Here is a 21,156-nt window from a genome sequence, read left to right as displayed (position 1 = left end):
CAGAGGAGCGGAGGGTGCGGGCTGGGCTGGAGAAGGAGAGGAGGGAGGTGAGGTAGGAGGGGGCGAGGGGATGGAGAGCCTTGAAGCCGAGGGTGAGGAGTTTTTGCCTGATATATCAAGAAGCAACATGGCCTAGTGGAAAGAACATGAGCTTGGAAGTCAAAAGACCTGAGTTCTAATTCCGGTTCCACCACTTGTCTGCTGTGTGACCGTGTCTCAGTTTCCTCATCTGCCCACTCGGGATGCAATACCTGTGCTCCCTGCTGCTTAGACTGTGAGCCCCATATGGGACCCCAGTGCTCAGTTCAGTTCTTAGTACATAGTAAGTGCTGAACAGATACCACAATAATTGATTATTATTTATTATTCTAGCACTCCTGTTTTTCCCCCTCTAACAAACATGAATCTACTTAAAATCTCTTTGAGCCTTTTAACATCCCTAACTTTCTCTCTAGTAGTCTGTTATGGACCTCTTGTGTGACTGAAGTGACACGCTTGTCTGGGGTATGACTAGCTGGCTGACTGGGGTAGGAGTGACTCTCCTCAAAGCATGGTCTTTTCCACCAGTATACATTCAAGTGATAGCAGTAAATAGCTATAAAATGGACACCTTTTCCTCACTGGGCAAGAAAGTCGTACATTTTTTCCAGTTCTCACTATATGGCAGAAATCTAACAGGACTGATTAAAGTCATCCTGTCAGCCCTGGGCCACGGTACTCCAGCTATTTCAGTGTATAGAGTGAGCAGCAGCAGAGAAGTGGCTGCCATTTCTGCCCTCTCCTCAGAGTTACTACTTCTTGGGCCCTTGAGAAGGGACACCTACAGCTCTGCTCTAGGATCTCTGGGATGTCAGCAGTGCTGATGGCTGCACTCAGCCACTGTGAGTCATTTCCTCAAACTGCTGCTTCTCTGGACTTCACCCATGCCTGAGTGAATATCTGGGAGTTTGTGTTGAAATATTTGGGCCTGTCTGTCTGAGTCCATTTGCCTGTGTGTCACCCCTGTCTTCCTTTCCCCCTTTTCTCTCTCCCTCCTCCAGTTCACACACAAACGGACCATTATCCCTGCCCCTGGATGCCCTGAACTTTGCCCCGTTTTGAGCTCCGGAAGGTCTGATTACCTACTATATATAAATGAAGAGTACCATTCCACTTCACTTCAGGAGAGCCTGAGATCATCTTCATTACCTGTAAGTGGACTTGAAATATTCGGCTCAGTATGGCCTGTTGTCTGCACATTTCGCTCGCTTTTTTCGTCAGTTGAAATGATCCAAAGGTCCCATTTCCTTGTCACTTTCGCTTCAAGCACCTCCTATTCAAATCATTTCAGTTTACAGAGCTACACGAGTGCTGAGTAATCAGGAAGATGAAGACTGAGTGTTGGGGTGTGGGTGGAGGAGGGTTGAGTAGTGTTGAAGGAAGTAGCCTGGTTTCGATGAGGGAAGCGAAAAAGCATTCTAGGTAGGGTGGAATGTGCTGCTCTAACCACTGAGCAACTGTATAACTGCCTGGCCCCCCGCCTGCAAGGAGTGGCCATTAGGTAGCTCACACCAGCTGTTGGGGATTCATGGCCATTGGGGGTAGGGGGTACCCATCATGATTGATCAGTCATGGAGAAGCAGCATGGCTCAGTGGAAAGAGCACGGGCTTTGGAGTCAGAGGTCATGGGTTCAAATCCCAGCTCCGCCAACTGTCAGCTGTGTGACTTTGGGCAAGTCACTTCACTTCTCTGTGCCTCAGTTACCTCCTCTGTAAAATGGGGATTAAAACTGTGAGCCCCCTGTGAGACAACCTGATCACCTTGTAACCTCCCCAGCGCTTAGAACAGTGCTTTGCACGCAGTAAGCGCTTAACAAACACCATCATTATTATTATTATCATCAATCACAAGCCCCCTGAGGCACCTTTATCTCTGATGTAGCTTAAAAATAGCCCCAGCAGAGCCAGGGAAGGAGGATCCTCTGTAAGCTAGGAGAGTATGTGCTCCAGAGGACCTTGAGAACCTTATCTTGAGGAATCCTTGTTTTTTTTCTGCCTTACACTCATTCAAACATGAGGGAGAGGAATGTGTGGCCAACTGCAAACATTCACAGTTTTTCCCCCTTTTCCCTTCTATCACTATCACCCTATCACTACCGATTTTCCTCATCTCTACTCTCACAATCTTGGTGTCATCTTCAACTCCTCTCTCCCTTTCTCCTCACACCTTGTCTGCAAAATGTCCTCCCTCCATAATACTTCTGCTCCTTCATCAGTGTCCAGAGGCTCAGTTCGAATGTAAGCCCTCTTCACTGCCCCTCTGGATTGCTGATTTTATTGCCTCATGCGTCTCCTCCTTCCAAATCCATCTTGCACTGCAACAAGACTCAATTTCCTGCATCATGCCACTCCATTTCTGCCTCTCAGTTTCTTCTCGGAACTATTTAAAATGCCTGACTATGGGCTTCAACTCTCCCGGGCATTTAGCACAGTGCTCTGCACATAGTAATCCCTCAATAAATACCATTGATGGATCGATTTCCCCACCAGCTGACCTCACCCCCACCACTTAACTGCCCTCAACTTCCAGCTTGTATTCTAAACTACAACCAAGCAAACTTGCTTATTGTCCACCACGTTACTCTCTGCTCAGTTAGTGTTAAGTATTTGTTTTCCATCTATTCCTGTCTTCTCCCTCATTGGTAACTGCTTACTGAACTTGGTACAGTACTGGGCACAGAGTAGATACTCTAGAAATACTATCAGCTGTGGGCACGGCTGACTGATAAGGATGTTCAGGGCCCAGCCAAGGCATAAATTCCAAATGGATCATGCTCACCAGGGGACATCCCTAACACAACATTCCAGAACCCGAGCCAGTTCCAAGAACCCCAGAATCATCCTGTAGCTTCCCCAGGGCTGCTTCAGAGAGTTGTTCTGGGTCTAGGTGGGTCTAAAGGATTCTCGGGAGATCCTGTTTACGATGCTGAGAATGAGGGACAAGGGCAGATCTTTATGGAAGGATTTCTCCTGCAGGCTCGCACCTCTGCCCTCCGCTCTCCCAGACTCCTCCCCAAACTCTACTGGACCCCTTCCCGGTCCCTCAGACCTATCGTAGGCCTCACGTAATCATAGAAACTTCTCCCTTTCCAGCCTGATTCTCCTATGTGAAATAATCTGGTGTGGTCCCCATGCCCCCTCTTTATTTCCAGGGCCCAGGGTGTGCCAGCCACAACTGAGGAAATGTCCTCAGTGGTGTCTAATACCTGGATTCCTGGAGTTCTTTCCTCTGGATTCCATTTTCAGCCCCTACACCCAGGTTGAAACGGTCTTGTCCCAATCCACTTGCACTCAGAAACCGGGAATCCTACAGCAGCTCTTCCCAGCTGTCGCAGCACCAACAGAGAGTGGACTAGAACAAGAAGGTGGTACCTCCCTCCGCTCTGATCCTTTGTCCTACTTTGACCTGAGTTGATCCTGCTGGCCAATTACTTGGGAAATTCCTGTGGAGAGACAGGAGTCCTGTCCTCTATGGAAGCAGCTCCATTTGTGTGGAGAAGCAAGCTAGAGGGCTTCCCTGGCTAAGCGCTTTATTACTGGGAGAAACATGCCTCTTTCCGGTCTCTGTCTCATGCTCTTTTTGGCATCGATCACTTCGCCTCATGCCCTGAACTCGAAGAAGCTGTCTCGCACTCTCCTCTCCTGCGGGGTGACCCTCTTCCCCGAGGGGAAGGTCTGGTATGTTCTCAGATTCTTCGGGGACACCCTAAAGAGGTGCCACTTTGTCTTCAAATCCAGCGGTGGCCTGGAGAGCAGGGGGAGGGGAGGGAAAAGAGTCACGTTGAGGTGAGAGAAATGCTTATCCATTCGCTGTAAACCGCCACCGTGGTCTGTGCTCCAGCCATTTGGAGCAGCCACAGCCAACCCTGCCTCTGACGTTAACTTTGACTTTTCAGCTGCGGAAGCCTTGATTGAAGGTGACACTGGAATTTGAAGGCAGATCCAGACTGGGGGAACTGGCAGTGATAACTCATTCACTGCCTAGAGGCATAGAAGCCTCAACCCTCGGGGCTGGGGGCAATGGGCAGGAAATTTCCGATGAAGTGAGCAGGGCGCGGGCCTGAGAGACTGGAGTCTCCCTTTCATCTGCAATGTGGAAAACTTGGATGACCCACGTGGGGCCTCCAACTGAGCTTAGACCCTCCATATTCATTCATTCACTCAATCAGTCGTATTTATTGAGCGCTTACTGTGTGCGGAGCGCTCGGAAAGTACAACTGGGCAACAGATAGAGACAATCCCTACCCAACAACGGGCTCACAGTCTAGAAGGGGGAGGCAGACAACAAAACAAAACAAGCAGACAGGCATCAATAGCATCAAAATAGATAAACAGAAATTGTAGATAGCATTAATCAAATAAATAGAATAATAAATATATACAAATATACACAAGTGCTGTGGGCTCTGTAGCTGGTCCTAACTGGGGTCAGTCAGTCAGTCAGCCAGAGAGTCGTATTTATTGTGCATTTCCTGTGTGCAGAGCACTGTACTAAGCGCTCGGGCGTAGTATAACAGTAAACAGACACATTCCCTGGTCCACAAAATCTACTTTCCCAGTTGAGAGAGGGATGTGTCACAAACTAATAATGAAACTGTGATTCAGTTCTCTGAAGGCACGTCTGCTCAGTCCTGGGCTCCTCATGCCTTGATCCTTCCTTCCCCACCTAGAGCTACTCCGGAGCTCAGCCACACATATTATGTTGCCAACTTGTACTTCCCCAGCGCTTAGTACAGTGCTCTGCACACAGTAAGTGCTCAATAAATACGATTGATTGAATGAATGAATGAATGAATGAATGACAGAGGGGCATCTTTGCTTGCATGAAAGAGCTTCAGCCTGGGACTCAGAGGACCTAGGTTCTAATCCTAGCTCTGCCATTTGCTTGCTGTGTGATTTTGGGCAAGTCGCTTAACTTCTCTGTGCCTCAGTTTCCTCATCTGCAAAACGGGGATTAAATACCCGTTCTCCCTCCTCCCAAGACTGCGTGCTCTGTCTGGGATGGGGACTGCATCCGACCTGATTATCTTATATCTACCCCAGGGTTTAGTGCAGTGCTTGGGATAGTAAGTGCTTAATAACTACCAGAATTATCGTTATTATTATTATTATTATTATATATAAGTTTTCCCTGCTGAGCCAAACATCCATCTGGCTCTGGACACTAGGGGGCATCCACAGAACAGAAAATAAAGGGGTCCAGCCAACACCACAGGTTTTGTTTATTGTCTGATTCCCTGGCCAGCCTATGGCCCCTTAAAATAATAATAATAATAATAATAATGACATTTATTAAGCGCTTACTATGTGCAAAGCACTGTTCTAAGCGCTGGGGAGGTTCCAAGGTGATCGGGTTGTCCCAAGTGGGGCTCACAGTCTCCATCCCCATTTTACAGATGAGGGAACTGAGGCCCAGAGAAGTGAAGTGACTTGCCCAAAGTCACACAGCTGACAAATGGCGGAGCTGGGATTTGAACCCGTGACCTCTGACTCCAAAGGCCAGTCTCTTTCCACTGAGCCACGCTGCTTCAGTTCTCTACCCTCGACACCTCCATAACTAACCTGTCCTGGTCGGGAAAGTGGCCGCGGGGCTGAGGAAACAATCTGTGCGGTTTTATAAGACGCTTAAATCACCTCAAAATGATATGGGCAGATTAAGCACCTGCATTTACGACTGACTGATTGGGTCTGATGCCAGAAGCCATGATGGTAGAGAGGCAGAGCACTGAGGAAGCCCATGAGGCAGCTCTAGGTTTCAGGCATCATCATCATCATCAATCGTATTTATTGAGCGCTTACTGTGTGCAGAGCACTGTACTAAGTGCTTGGGAAGTACAAATTGGCAACATATAGAGACAGTCCCTACCCAACAGTGGGCTCACAGTCTAAAAGACTCTAAAAGGCATGAAGACTCTGTGACTGGTGTGCATGCAGTCAGGAGTCACTGTGGATAAGGAGGGACCAGGGGCCACAGTGATGCAGAGTCAGACTAGTTTGGAACCAGTATTCTAGAATCCCATATAACACCTCAGTTTACACAGCTTAAAAAGGGAAGGCCGGGGCCAGAGGGATGCGGACCAACAAAAAGGAGGGACCTGTGATCTGACCTGGGGGTGGGTGCTGCCAGGAATTTGTGGGTATGAGTTCATTTCACTGCACTAGCTGAAATGATTTATGTCATTCCTATTTCAGGCTCCTTTGGGGTCCTTGAATGAGAGAGGGCAGGCAGGGAAGCCAGGTCATTAATAGGTCCCTGGTTCTGTAATCTCTTCCTGTTCCTGGCAGGAAGCACCATCTCCATGGTTTGGGGCAGTGGGTGGGGAAGGATCAAGGGGAAAAAAAAGAAGAAGAAGAAGAAGAAAAGCGACATTGATGTCCCAGCAACATATTTTAGATGCCTATCAAGGTCAGGTCGTACTGGGCCAAGTTCTTAAAATTTTGTCCCCTGTAAAATAAAATGGCCATTTCTCTGGAGCTTAAAGTGGGATGGAAATGATGCTTTTGAACAGGGGCTGGATTCCACGGGTCCAAGAATAAAAGGGAAGGGAAAGACAGGAAAGACAGATTGTACATGGAAAGAGACACAAAAGAGATTGAGAGGCACAGGGACATAGAGCCAACAGGGGTGGCAAGCCTATCGCACATAATTCCGGCTGACTTTTTCCCTATGGGAAACAGCAGCAGGTAAGGAAAGAGAAAGAGCAGCTAAGAGATAGATCCCTTCCATTGTTTGCCCTACTCTGGAGTTGTAGCTGCTGCTGTTGCTATTGGCTTTTTTTATCAAAGGTTTCCTTGACAGGTGCCTGGTCGGGTAGGGGCAGCATCAGCTATCTCTTTTCCTTTCTCCACTTGTCTACTGGCATTCTCTTGCCCTGAACTCCCAGCTACTGCTACTGGGGTCACCACTTGGAATAAAAGTGGGGCTTCAGAGGGTGTCACTGGCTGACTTTCAAGTTGTGGGAAAGGGGCCTGAAATTTATGACTGAATGATGTGCCACTTCAGGTCATGTTAACATAAAACTTTCTAGCTGGTTCACCTCCCTCCCCCTCCAGGTGACTTTAAATTTGCATAATTTTTTTTCTTTATTTTGGAAAAAATGCAGCCTGGGGTATTTGGGTGAGCAGTATACATCATCATCATTATCATCAGTGGTATTTATCGTATAAAGTAATTTTGGACTTGAGGCTATGCGTGCTGCAGTGGGGCAGGGGTTGGGGGGATGGCCCCTTCCCCTCCCCAGTGAGCCCCAGTGTGGCTCAGTGGAAAGAGCACAGACTTGGGAGTCAGAGGTTCTGTTTTGTTGTCTGTCTCCCTCTTCTAGACTGTGAGCCCGTTATTGGGTAGGGACCGTCTCTATATGTTGCCGACTTATACTTCCCAAGCGCTTAGTACAGTGCTCTGCACACAGTAAGCGTTCAATAAATATGATTGAATGAATGACTATTTATCGAGCACTTACTGCTTGCAGAGCACTATATTAAACATTTGGGAGAATACGACAGAGTTGGTAGTCACAATCCCTGCTCACAAAGAGCTTACATGTTATTCCATTACATGGAATAAAAGCACAGGCAGATTAGATGGAAAGAAAGGGGAATTGAGAGATTGAAAAAAATCTTGGCCCCAGGTTTCTCGGAATAATAAATATTTCTTTCCCCAGCCATTTTAGGAAAAGATTTATTAGTGTTCTCTTGGTGTGTTTCGCCTTGAGCAATTCTTTCCCTGAATGTGAATCTAAGACTTAGGTCCCAGGCCCTAAGGGAAATAGACCCACAGACAATATCTTTTTTGGCTCATTTGCCCTTCCTGCAGGAAGACCTGGAGCTGGTGTGCTGCTCTGCATGCAATGAGCTCTCAGAAAATGTTACTGAACGATCAAGCGCAGCCCCTCCTATTTCTCTCCCTCAAGCAGAAACTGCACCATCCCTGCAGTCGTTGGGGTTTGCATCTTCTTTAAAGTCCAAATCTCAAATCCCAGTTGCTCTTCCTCCCTTAAAGGGTGCCATGCTTTAGCAGGAAGACTCATCAAAGCTCCATCGGTGAGCAGGGATGGAGGAAGATCATCCCTGGCTGCCAAAAGGAGCTAAGGTTTAGGTACCCTGCAGGAATGGAGGATGTGGCTACAGTCAGAGCAATAAGAATAATCCACAATTCACAGTTCTGAGGGCATGAGGGTACCTTCAGACTTCTTAGTAGAATTCACTGAGGGCCTACTCTTTGCAGAGTACTGATCTAAGCGTTTGGGAGAGTGCAACGGTTTTCCGGAACATGATGCCAGACCTCAAGGAGCTTATCCAATCCTTTCCCATTTACCTGCAGACTTTAAGCTTGTTGTGGGCAGGAAATGTGTTTACCAGCTCTGTTTTATTGTTATTATTATAATAATAACGGTGGTATTTGTTAAGCACTTACTATGTGCCAGATGCTGTACTAAGTACTGGGGTAAATACAAGCAAATCAGTTTGGACGCAGTCCTTGTCCCACATGGGGCTCACAGTCTTAATTCCCGTTTTAGAGTTGAGGTAGCTGAGGCACAGAGAAGTGAATTGACATGTCCAAGATCAAACAGCAGACAAGTGCTTAGTACAGGTGCTCTGCACACAGTAAGCGCTCAATAAATATGATTGAATGAATGAAAGTGGCAGAGCCGGGATTAGAACACTTGTCCTTTTGTCTCCCGGGCCCGTGCTCTATCTACTCTGCCATGCTGCTTCTATTGTACTCTCCCAAGCACTTGGGACAGTGCTCTGCACCAAGTGCTCAATAAATATGATTGATTGATTGATTCCCAGGCAATCCAGGGGGCAAACAGGCTGTCTCCCAGAGGTGTTCATTTGGCAGCTCAGTCTCAGCACAATATCCATTCCCCAGGAGAGCCTGGCAGGTGGAGGAGGAAGGAGATCCCCTCCACGGCCTGGTTATTATTCATATCAATCAATCAATCGTATTTATTGAGTGCTTACTGTGTGCAGAGCACTGTACTAAGTGCTTAGGAAGTACAAGTTGGCAACATATAGAGACGGTCCCTACCCAACAGTGGGCTCACAGTCATATCCTCTTCAGCATGCTCCTGAGGCGAAGTGCTTGGGGTTCATTTTCTCATTTGTTTCCCCACCCTCCTCCACGCGCCCAGCAAGGTGGGGTTGGTACCATTCCCCCAGCAATACAAAAGGGAAAACCGAGGTCCAGAGTAGAAAGAAGGTGTGCCAGGTATGCCAGCAGTGGGCAAGGAGTAGCCCTGGGATCCAGCCTCATTGGCTCAGGTTCCAGAGATTCGATATTTGAGTCCCAAGGTGCTGCCTCTCCCTAGCCCAAACCTCGGCTCTTTCTCATTTCCATGTGATAAAAAGCATTCTGAAGTGGGAGGCAAATGAAAGATGCTTGGGCAGAAGAGTGAGGGGGCACTAGCTAGCAGGAGAGAGAAAAGACGTAGGTGTTCAATTCTTTTCTCATGCTCTTCATTGCTCTGATCTGAATCGTTTCAAAGAGTCTTCCTTAGAGCCTCCAGACTGACTCCTCCTCATTTCGGCTTCACTTTTTGAACCCTCGTGAAGACCAAATAACATAGCGGTCTCCATAGAATACAGAAAGTTGCATGTGATTTTTTTCCAGTGGGCTTCACCATCATCCTTGTCATCAGTGATATTAATTGAGCGCTTAGTCTGTGCAGAGCACTGTATGTTCCCAACCTCCAAGTTTACAGATCCTAAATTACACACACTCCCTGTTGTACTGAGGATGGGGCCATCAGTGTAGTGATGTGGTGCACACATGGGAAAGTGGGTATCAAAATTCAGTGCCCAGCCTGGTCCTTGCATCTGCCTCTCTTCCGTGTCCCACTACTCTGTCTCTGGGCCATCTTGGGGACGGGCCAGAGGCTGGGCTCCATAGCGAGGCAGACCAAGACCTTCCTGTGGTGACAGGGGATTATTTTGTCAAGGGAAGTTCCCACCCCGCACTGCTCAGAGCCATAGAGAAAGAAGTGAAGTCACTATGGGGAGGCAAGATGATGAGGTGAAAGAGCATCACCCCAAGGAAAAGGGGAACTGATGAAGTGAGAGAAAGAGGACATTAGAGAATGAGGCAAGGAGCAGAAGGGAGGGAAATCACTACTCAAAGGAGAGGAAAGTGGGGAAAAAAATGGTGATCCAGGCCAAAGGGTCAGACTGAGTCCATTCTGCTCATCTTTAGGGCTGCCAGAAGAAGAGCTTTTTGAGAGGTCATTTTAAGGAGAGAAAAGAGGGGGCTTTTCCACACCGGATATAACTCTGGGAAGCCTCCTGTTTCTCTAGCTCCTGGTGCAGCTCAGAGGCAGCATTCAGAAAGCAGCTGTTACTACACACAGCGGCTATGAAGCCAAAGCGAGAAAAAAAAAAATCACACACACGGGAGTCATTCAGCCTCCTTGTTCTCTATTTAATCAGCACTTCTGGTCTGTAGAGATACAACCATGTCTACACAAATCCAATTAATGGGAAGGAGGGCTTGATTACAGAATAAGCGGCAGCATTAACTAACTACTGCCTCAGCAGCCCTCTCCTACCTCCCCTCTGAGAAGTGGAGTTTTCCTCCCACCAGCTCATTCTACAGGACGACTGCATCCAGTTACCAACACATGAATTTGAAGTCTCTGCGCCAGAGCAGAGGGGAGTTGGTTCCTGGGTGCATTGATTGAAACTCACACTGCAACACACCAAATCCTATAATAATAATAATTATGGTACTTAGGTGTTTTCTATGTGCCAGGCACTGTCCTAAGCGCTGGGGTGGATACAATTAATCAGCCTGGATGGTAGGGACCTGTGGGGTTTGGAGAAGCTTTGGGGCTTTGCTGGGACACTATGGTCTGCACTGGTGAGAGGGCCTGGGGCTGGCTACCTTTCTAGAGGAAGGTAAAATGGAGTTCAAAGTGGACTTGTGGAAAGTGAGAATGATGATGATGATGATGATGATGGCATTTGTTAAGTGCTTACTACGTACAAAGCACTGTTCTAAGCGCTGGAATAGGACTCAGAGCAGAGCCTCCTACTGCCTCTCTCTGAAAGAAGTGAATCTATCCTTTCACCACACTCACTTCTTCTTCAGAGTCTTTTATTTGCTTGTTTTTATGGTATTTGTTAAGTACTATGTGACAGGCACTCTACTGAGTGCTGGGATAGATACAAGCTAATAAAGTTGGACATTGTCTCTGTCCCACACTGGACTCATAGTCTTAATCCCCATTTTACAGATGAGGTAACAGGCGCAGAGAAGTTGTCACCCAAGGTCACACAGCAAACAAGTGGCAGAACACAGGTCCTTCTGATTCCCAGCCTGTTCTCCAACCACTAGGCCACCCTGAGCTGTGGGGCCTGGAGTTTCTCAGGCAGGCACCTCAACCTGATGGTTTGGGGGCTGTCTCTCCAACATCATCACAATTAACTGACCACCTACTGTGAGTAGAGCACTGTACTAGGCCCTTGGGACTGTGAAATACAAAAGTATTACACGATCCCTGCCCTGAAGGAGCTTAGAAACTTCCAGGAGAAACAGAAAAACACACATAGTACATATACAAGGGAGCAAAAGGAAAACCACTGATATAATTGAAACCACAAACGTAAGTCAAAATGATTAAATAAGCGGAATAAACTAATATTCACATAAGAGGAAAGGGTTGCTATGGGGTGATGATCTGTGGAGCTGGGATTAATTGATGAAAGGCTTCTGAAGGAAGTAGTTTTTTAAGACAGTTTTGGCGGAGGTTGTTTGGCAAAGGGGGGATTTAATTAAAGTATTCATTCAATCGTATTTATTGAACGCTTACTGTGTGCAGAGCACTGTACTAAGCGCTTAGGAAGTACAAGTTGGCAACATATAGAGAAGTCCCTACCCAACAATGGGCTCACAGTCTAGAAGGGGGAGACAGACAACAAAACAAAACATGTGGACAGGTGTCATCAGAATAAAATAGCACCAGCTAGGTCAGCAATAACAACAAAAAAATACTAAATAGCTGTCTACCCTGGTCATTCTGAGAGGGATGTGGGTGTACACAGATGTATTAAGTATGATATTTGTTCAGTGCTTACTATGTGTCAAGGACTGTTCTAAGGTAATTACGAGTAGATACAAGTTAATTAGGTTGGATGCAGCCCCTGCCCCACATGGGGCTCTCAATCTAAGTAGGACTCTAGACTGTAAGCTCATTATGGGCAGGAGATGTGTCCACCACCTCTGTTGTACTGTACTCTCCGAAGCTCTTAGTAGAGTGCCCTGCACTCAGTACGTGCTCAATAAATGATTGATTGATAGGAGGGAGAACCGGAATTGAATCCCCACTGTACAGATGAGGAAACTGAGCCCCTGAGAAGTTAAGTGACTTGCCCAGGGACAAACAGCAGGCAATTACTTTTACTCCCAGGCCTCTTTCTACTAGGCCATGCTGCTAGGAAGCGGGAGTCTATTCAGGGCATCTGTTGATGTTGAAGTAAAGCACACAGAGGAGGGAAGGGGCAAGATACTCACAGGTCTGTTGGGATGGGGTACCGATCGTGCTCCTTCCTGGGCAGCACAAAGTAGGGGACTGGGTGTACAGTTCCTGTCTTGTCCCAGTAGTATTCCCGGTGCTTCTGGGCCAGCTACATATACAACCAAAGAACGGACAACGGCGGGGTCAAAGGGCACGTTTGGCTAGAGGGACCCACCGCCCTTTGCCCTCCTGGGCCGAAGGAAGCTTCGCCCAGGGACTTTGCAAGATGCACTGGCTGGAAGGGGCCCAAGAGGAGCCCCCGTGGCGAACAGAAGGTGGAAGAGCCTCTCCATGGGTAGGGAAGCGGCATGGCATAGTGGATAGAACACAGGCCTGGGAATCGGAAGGTCATGAGTTCTAATCCCAGCTCCGCCACATATTTGCTGTGGCAAGTCACTTCGCTTCTCTGTGCCTCAGTTACCTCATCTGTAAAATGGGAATTGAGACTGTGAACTCCATGTGGGACAGGGACGGTGTCCAACCCAATTTGCTTGGATCCACTCCAGTGCTTAGTCCAGTGGCTGGCACACAGTAAGTGTTTAACAAATACCATAATTATTATCGTTATTATTAGGGTGCAGTGGGACTTTGATGACCTCCAGGCCTTGTCCAGACTCTCCCTCTAGACTGGAAACTCGCTGTGGGCGTTGAATGGTATTGTACTCTCCTAAATGCTTAGTACAATGCTCTGCACATAGTAAGTGCTCAGTAAATATGATTGACTGACTGATTTGAAAGATCTTTCCCAAGACAGTCCAGTCCCTGGCCACTGTCCCTCCCACTCCTGCAGCCCATGGAATAAATGTCCTGGCACTGGAGTCTAAATACCTGACTCGACTTCAATCAATCGGTTCGTATTTACTGAGCACTTACTATGTGCAGAAAATTGTACCAAGCACTTGGGAGGGCACAACACAAGAGAATTAGCAGACACGTTCCTTTCCCATCCTAGGCCTCCCCTCACCCAAATGAAGGAAGGGGGGAAAGCAGACAACTCACCCGGTAGAACTCCTTCAACTCCTCAGAGCGGTTTTGGTCGAGGTTGAAGTGGGAGTAAGAAGGCGTGCGCGGCCAGCGGTTCCAAGTGAGGGAGCGGCTCCCGAGCACCAGGGAGGGATCTCGAGAGAAGATCGTGGGGAAGAATCCCCCCCTGCTGTAGGGGCTGCGGCTGCTGTCCATGGCTGCATTGCGATAGTCCTGGAAGTACTTGAGCGTGGCGTTGCCGTAAGTGTCTCCGAAGGAGAAGGCCACATTCGGGACGGAGCCTTGGTACCTGAGGAGGGTGGGCAGTAGGGAGCAATAAACCCATTACTGAGATAAGACAGGCTTAGGGAATGCTGCTGAGTCCTTCACATGTGAAGAAGGTGCTGTCCCATCTTTGGGATTCCTCTAGCAACCTCCCAAAATGGTGTTCTCCGTTTAAGTGGTGTTCTCCGTTTCTAGACTGTGAGCCCACTGTCGGGTAGGGACTGTCTCTATATGTTGCCAACTTGTACTTCCCAAGCGCTTAGTACAGTGCTCTGCACACAGTAAGCGCTCAATAAATATGATTGATTGATTGAAGTGGAGAGCAAAAATAGATGATAAACCTTATTGCTATATTGTACTCTCCCAAATGCATAGCGTGGTACTCTGCACACAGTAAATGCTCAATAAATACGATTGAATGACAATAATAATAATAATGGCATTTATTAAGCGCTTACTATGTGCAAAGCACTGTTCTAAGTGCTGGGGAGGCTACAAGGGTGATCAGGTTGTCCCACGGGGGGCTCACAGTCTTAATCCCCATTTTACAGATGAGGGAACTGAGGCCCAGAGAAGTGAAGTGACTTGCCCCAAGTCACACAGCTGACAGTTGGCGGAGCTGGGATTTGAACCCACAACCTCTGGCTCCAAAGCCCGTTACCCTTTCCACTGAGCCACTCTGCTTCTCTGGGACAGGGATCCCAGCTCCTTCCCATAGTGTTGCAAAGGATGCCGGGACTACTGAGTGACTGAAATCCTTTCTCTTGCCACTTCCCTTTCCCCCAATAATGGGCAGTGGAGGAACTTGGTGGGGCGGGGGTCACTTCTCTGTGCCTCAGTTACCTCATCTGTAAAATGGGAATTTTACAGACCTTTACAGACAAATTTACAGACCTTTAGCGGTTCCGCTAAATCCTCCTAACAGCTCCAATCCCCCAAAAGAGTGGCTGCCTAGAAGCGCCCCAAGTCCATTCTTATAGGGGGCCAGTACAGGTTCTGTCCATTAGCTCTTTTCCTGAGTGTCTACTCTCTGAAGATCTGTGTCAGTCTGATGGGCTAGCTGCTTTTCTAATCCTCTCCCCCTCGTCCCCCTCTCCATCCCCCCATCTTACCTCCTTCCCTTCCCCACAGCACCTGTATATATGTATATATGTTTGTACATATTTATTACTCTATTTATTTATTTTACTTGTACATATCTATTCTATTTACTTTATTTTGTTAGTATGTTTGGTTTTGTTATCTGTCTCCCCCTTTTAGACTGTGAGCCCACTGTTGGGTAGGGACTGTCTCTATATGTTGCCAACTTGGATTTCCCAAGCGCTTAGTACAGTGCTGTGCACACAGTAAGTGCTCAATAAATACGATTGATTGATTTTCTATACTGGCCTGCCAATCTCAGCTGATCCGGTCTTGCCAAAATGCTCCTACTTGATGATCTCCCTAAAGCTTCAATCTCTTCCACGTCTCTGCCCTTGGGAAGACTTCAATGTTCATCAAAACTTACTGCAAGTTAAAGGGGCTATTGCTAGAACATTATGATCCGAAGCAATTATTGTTCTAGCAATAGCCCCTTTAACTTGCAGTGAGTTTTGATGAACGTTGAAGTCTAAGGTCCCAGAAAGAGCCTATCATTGCACCCCTCTTTGAAAAACGTGGATTGTTCAACCCATCGGTCACATTTATTGAGTGTTTACTGTGTGCAGAGCACTCATCTTGGATGAGTACAATACGACTGAGTTGGTTTAAACGATCCCTGTCGATGAGGAGCTAACAGTCTACAGTGGGAGACAGACATGAAAATAAATTACAGGTAGGAGAAAAGAGCTTTTGAAATACGAAGTGTTATTGTTAATCGTCTTCTAGCCACCCCCAGCTCTCAGTCCTGCTCCTCCTCCACATTTTGCTTTTCTACTTTGATTGCTGAAGCATTTGCATCCAAATAGAAGCTTTCTCCTCCGCAATCCCTCTATTGCTCTGGCTCCATCCACTCCAGGATTTGCTAGTATAAAATGAGTGTGTGTAATAATCACCAATGAATATTTATGAAGAAACCCTGGTGGTTTCTCAGAGACCAGAGATGGTTCAGTGTCAACCTGTGGACGTGTGAGGGGCCCTTTGTCCCGAGATGAGTATATGCAGCTGTTTAAGTCTAAGTGGGTTCCTGCACCCTTCAGTTTCTTTGAGTGCATATGTGAGGGTTCGGCTGTTTGCAGAAAACCCATTTAGTTGGAGAATATATCTTCTCAAAAAATCCAACTCCAGAAAAATCATCCTTGATACAAGCTTGTATTAGGAGTTGTAATCAAGGAGGTGGCGGCCTTATCGTGTGCTGTGCAGATGCCCAGTGCTCTGCTGCAGGTGCACAGTGTATGACAAAGGAATATATTGATTGGATCAAACTGATCAGGGAAAACTACTCCAGGAGACCCTCCCCCATTAATTTCTAATCTCCCCACTGTATTTCGCTCAACACTTTCATGCCTCCTAAGTATCTGTGAACTCACAGCTCCCCTATGCCCACAGCACTTTTGTACATATCTTATAAAACTTTATTACTTCCCCTTGTATGTAATATACTTTAGTGTCTTTAATCCCCCAGTAGATTGTACCTTCTTGAGGGCAGCAATCATGTATATTAACTTTGTTTTTATCTCCTAATAATAATAGTATTTGCTGAGCACTTCCTAGGTGCCAAGCACTCTACTAAACAGTACAGTGCTTTGCACACATGCATTCAATAAATACTATTGAGTGACGACAAATTAGAGATAAATCAAATGCTACAAAATTCTTTCTTTTACAGAAAGAAAAGTCAAAATATCAAAGCGATGCACAACAGAAATTGGAGGAATTCAAAATGAGCCAGTATTAGAAGTAAGACCACACTCCGGACCGGAAATAGTTGGGTCCATTTTATAAAACTGACAAATTAAGCCTAATCATGTACGGGTTGTCTCTAATGGAAAATTTAAGTGGGTGCACGTATCACAGTTACGTAAATAAGGTGACTAAAGGTGTTCTTTCCTGTTTTGCTAATTATAACATCGACAACTTCTTTGGGACCACGCCCATTACAATTGGTGACTTCCTGTGACTGTAAGCAAGTCACTAAACTTCTCTGTGCCTCAGTTTCCTCATCTGTAAATAGAAGAATTAAATACCCATGCTTCTGTCCTCTTGACTGTGAGCACCTTGTGGGAGAGAGAATGGGTCTGATCTAATTGTGCTGTATCTTCTAGACTGTAAGCCCACTGTTGGGTAGGGACCGTCTCTATATGTTGCCAACTTGTACCTCCCAAGCGCTTAGTACAGTGCTCTGCACACAGTAAGCGCTCAATAAATATGATTGAATGAATGAATGAATGGATCTACCCAGCGGTTGACACACATGGTAGGTTGTTGTGGGCAGCGAATGCTTTTTTTTATGGCATTTATTAAGCGCTAACTATGTGCAAAGCACTGTTCTAAGCGCTGGGGAGGTTACAAGGTGATCAGGTTGTCCCACGGGGGGCTCACAGTCTTAATCCCCATTTTACAGATGAGGTAACTGAGGCACAGAGAAGTGAAGTGACTTGCCCAAAGTCACACAGCTGACAATTGGCAGAGCCGGGATTCAAACCCATGACCTCTGACTCCAAAGCCCCTGCTCTTTCCACTGAGCCATGCTGCTTCTCTAATGCTTCTGCCAACTCTGTTGAATTGTACTCTCCCAGGGGTTTAGTACAGTATTCCCCACACAGTTTGTGTTCAATAAATAGCACTGATTAATGGGTAAGACCTTGCATGGCCTAGTGGCAAGAGCACGGGCTTGGGAGTCAGAGGATACGGGTTCTAATCCTTCCTCCACCACTTGTCTGCTGTGTGACCTGGGACAAGTCACTTAACTTCTCTGTGCCTCAGTTGCCACACCCGGAAAATGGGGATTAAGACTGTGAGCCCCACGTGGGACAACCTGATTACCTTGGGTCTACCCCCAGCGCTTGGTACATAGTAAGCGCTTAAAAAATACCATAAGAATTACTATTATTCTGAGGGCATCAGTTGCCTCCTTTCCTGTCTCCGTGCTCCCTGAAATGTGGAGCCTCTGCCCGTCCCGCTGCTTACCCGGGCATGAGGCTGGGTGGCACGTAAACCGCGTTGCTGGTGGTCAGCAGGGTCCCTGCGCTGCGGGATGCCATGGTGCCACCTCCTTGCGATGCGCTGGTCCGGAGGCTGCTGGTATCCCGGGGGAGCGGGCCGGCTCTCTCCCTGCCAGGGCCTGCCCACCGAGCCGGGCTTCGGCCTTCCTATCTGCCCGGCTTCCAGAGAGGAATGGTAAACACCTCCTCGGTAACCTGGCAACAGCACCCGGGACCTTGGCAACCGGGACCATTCGTTCTTTCAATCGTATTTATTGAGCGCTTACTGTGTGCAGAGCACTGGACTAAGCGCTTGGGAAGGACAAGTCGGTAACATCTAGAGACGGTCCCTACCCAACAACGGGCACACAGTCTAGAAGGGGGAGAGGTCTTCCCAGACTGAACTCTCCCCCTTTTAGACTGTGAGCCCACTGTTGGGTAGGGACTGTCTCTATATGTTGCCAATTTGTACTTCCCAAGCGCTTAGTACAGTGCTCTGCACATAGTAAGCGCTCAATAAATACGATTGATGATGATGATGATGATGATGATGAACCCCCTCCTTCCTCTCCCCCTCTTCCCCCGCCTTACCTCCTTCCCTTCCCCACAGCACCTGTATATATGTTTGTACATATTTATTACTCTATTTATTCATTTATTTTACTTGTACATATCTATTCTATTTATTTTATTTGGTTAATATGTTTGGTTTTGTTCTCCGTCTCCCCCTTCTAGACTGTGACCCCAGTGTCGGGTAGGGACCGTCTCTATATGTTGCCAACTTGTACTTCCCAAGCTCTTAGTACAGTGCTCTGCACACAGTAAGCGCTCAATAAATACGATTGATTGATTGAACAAAACAAAACAAGTAGACAGGTGTCAATACCATTCTTTCAGTCAGTCAGTCGTATTTATTGAGCACTTACTGTGTGCAGAGCACTGTACTAAGCGCTTGGGAAATACAAGTCGGCAATATATAGAGACGGTCCCTACCCAACAATGGGCTCACAGTCTAGAAGGGGGAGACAGACAACAAGACAAAACATGTGGACAGGTGTCAAGTCATCAGAACAAATAGAATTAAAGGTAAATGCACATCATTAACCGAATAAATAGAATAGTAAATATGTACAAGTAAAATAGAGTAATAAATCTGTACAAACATATATAAATGGAATTAGAGCTACTTACACGTCATTAATAAAATAGAGTAATAAATATGTACAAATATACACAAAGGACCGGATTGGACCTTCTGTCGCTGCTGCCGAGATGCCCTCCGGACTCCTTTACTCCCACGGGATCGGTCGCTTCGTTCCCTTGGCCGGTCCCGGACAACATAGAGAAGCAGTGTAGCTCAGTGGAAAGAGCCCGGGCTTTGGAGTCAGAGGTCATGGGTTCGAGTCCCGGCTCTACCAATTGTCAGCTGTGTGACTGGGCAAGTCACTTCACTTCTCTGGGCCTCAGTTCTCTCATCTGTAAAATGGGGATGAAGACTGTGAGCCCCCCGTGGGACAACCTGATTGCCTTGTAACCTCCCCAGCGCTTAGAACGGTGCTTTGCACATAGTAAGCGCTTAATAAATGCCATTAAAAAAAAACATAGGGAGAGATGGTCCGCAATTGCTTGACTGAGGCCTGTCTACTTGTTTTGTTATCTGTCTTTCCCTTCTAGACTGTGAGCCTGTTGTTGGGTAGGGACCGTCTCTAGATGTTGCCAACTTGGACTTCCCAAGCGCTTAGTACAGTGCTCTGCACACAGTAAGCGCTCAATAAATACGATTGAATGAATGAACTTTAACATGCCCCCGCCCCTCATCCTCCCAGGCAGGGCCCAGGCCTCGTCCAGTCCAGCTCCGCTTCTCTCCTCCACCAAGGGCCTCCCTTCCCTCCCCCCGTGCACCCAGAATACCAGGACCCCCGCCCCCCAACCCAGCTACTCCCCTCCTGAAGCCTGCCTCAGCCCACGAATAGCGCTTAGAACAGTGCTTTGCACATAGTAAGCGCTTAACAAATACCATTATTATTATTATTATCACTGTGGCATTTGTTAAGCGCTGTTTGTGCCGAGCGCTGTACTAAATGCTGGGGTGGATACAATCACATCGGTTGGACACAGTCCCTGTCCCACGTGGGGCTCACAGTCTCAATCCCCATTTTACACATGAGGGAACTGAGGCACAGAGAAGTGAAACGCTTAGTACAGTTCTCCACACTCAGTAAGCACTCAATAAATATGATTGACTGGCTGACCTGGGTTCTAATCCTGGCTTTGCCATTTATCCGCTGTGTGACCCTGGGTGAGTCACTTCACTTCTCTGGGCCTCAATTACCTCATCTGTAAAACAGGGATACTGTTGAATAACATATTCATTCACTCCTATTTATTTTGTTAATATGTTTGGTTTTGTTCTCTGTCTCCCCCTTCTAGACCGTGAGCCCACTGTTGGGTAGGGACTGTCTCTAATGTGTTGCCAACTTGTACTTCCCAAGCGCTTAGTACAGTGCTCTGCACACAGTAAGCGCTCAATAAATACGATTGATTGTGCAGAGCCCTTGGAAAGTACAGTTCGGCAACAGATAGAGACAATCCCTACCCAACAAGGGGCTCACAGCGTAGAAGGGGGAGACAGACAACAAAACAAAACGAGTAGACAGGCATCGATAGCATCAAAATAAATAAATAGAATTATAGATATATACATATCATTAGTAAAATAAATAGAACAATAAATATATACAAATATACAAAGCGCTGTGGGGTGGGGAAGGGGGTAGAGCAGAGGGAGGGAGTAGGGCGACGGGGAGGGGAGGAGGAGCATAGGAAAAGGGGGGCTTAGTCTGGGAAGGCCTCCTGAAGGAGGTGAGCTCTTAGTAGGGCTTTGAAGGGGGGAAGAGGGCTAGTTTGGCGGATGTGAGGAGGGAGGGCATTCCAGGTCTGAGGTATCAAAGGGACATTAAGGACAGAGTTGTGGTAAAGTCTTAGTTCTTCCTTCAAAAGAGAATATATTCGTAATTTTGAGTTTTCACAAATTTGATAAAAAAAGGAAATCTCCCCTTTTTGGTTTTTACCTAATGTTCTTTACTGTAAAATAGGGCTCAAGACCGTGGGCCCCATGTGGGGCATGGACTGTGTCCAACCTGACTAGTCTGTATCTACTGCAGTGCTTAGTACAGTGCCTGGCACATTGTAAGGACTTAAAAAATACCACCAAAAAAAGTGACTTGCCCTGTGTC

General features: G+C 47.1%; 1 protein-coding gene across 1 annotated transcript; it reads right to left on the bottom strand.

Moving 5' to 3' along the window:
- Positions 1-3,535: 3,535 nt before the first annotated feature.
- FAM166C (family with sequence similarity 166 member C) lies at positions 3,536-18,093 on the bottom strand. Its single transcript, XM_038750835.1, has 4 exons — positions 17,907-18,093; positions 13,551-13,824; positions 12,548-12,660; positions 3,536-3,784 (listed from the first exon to the last, which is right to left on the bottom strand). Exons 1-4 carry the CDS (start codon positions 17,978-17,980, stop codon positions 3,640-3,642), a joined length of 606 nt encoding a protein of 201 aa, XP_038606763.1. The 5' UTR covers positions 17,981-18,093; the 3' UTR covers positions 3,536-3,639.
- Between the last annotated feature and the right edge of the window lie 3,063 nt (positions 18,094-21,156).

Source organism: Tachyglossus aculeatus, chromosome 9, assembly GCF_015852505.1.
Source record: "Tachyglossus aculeatus isolate mTacAcu1 chromosome 9, mTacAcu1.pri, whole genome shotgun sequence".
Classification (NCBI taxonomy): Eukaryota; Metazoa; Chordata; class Mammalia; order Monotremata; family Tachyglossidae; genus Tachyglossus; species Tachyglossus aculeatus.
This window is presented reverse-complemented; position numbering and strand designations above follow the sequence as displayed.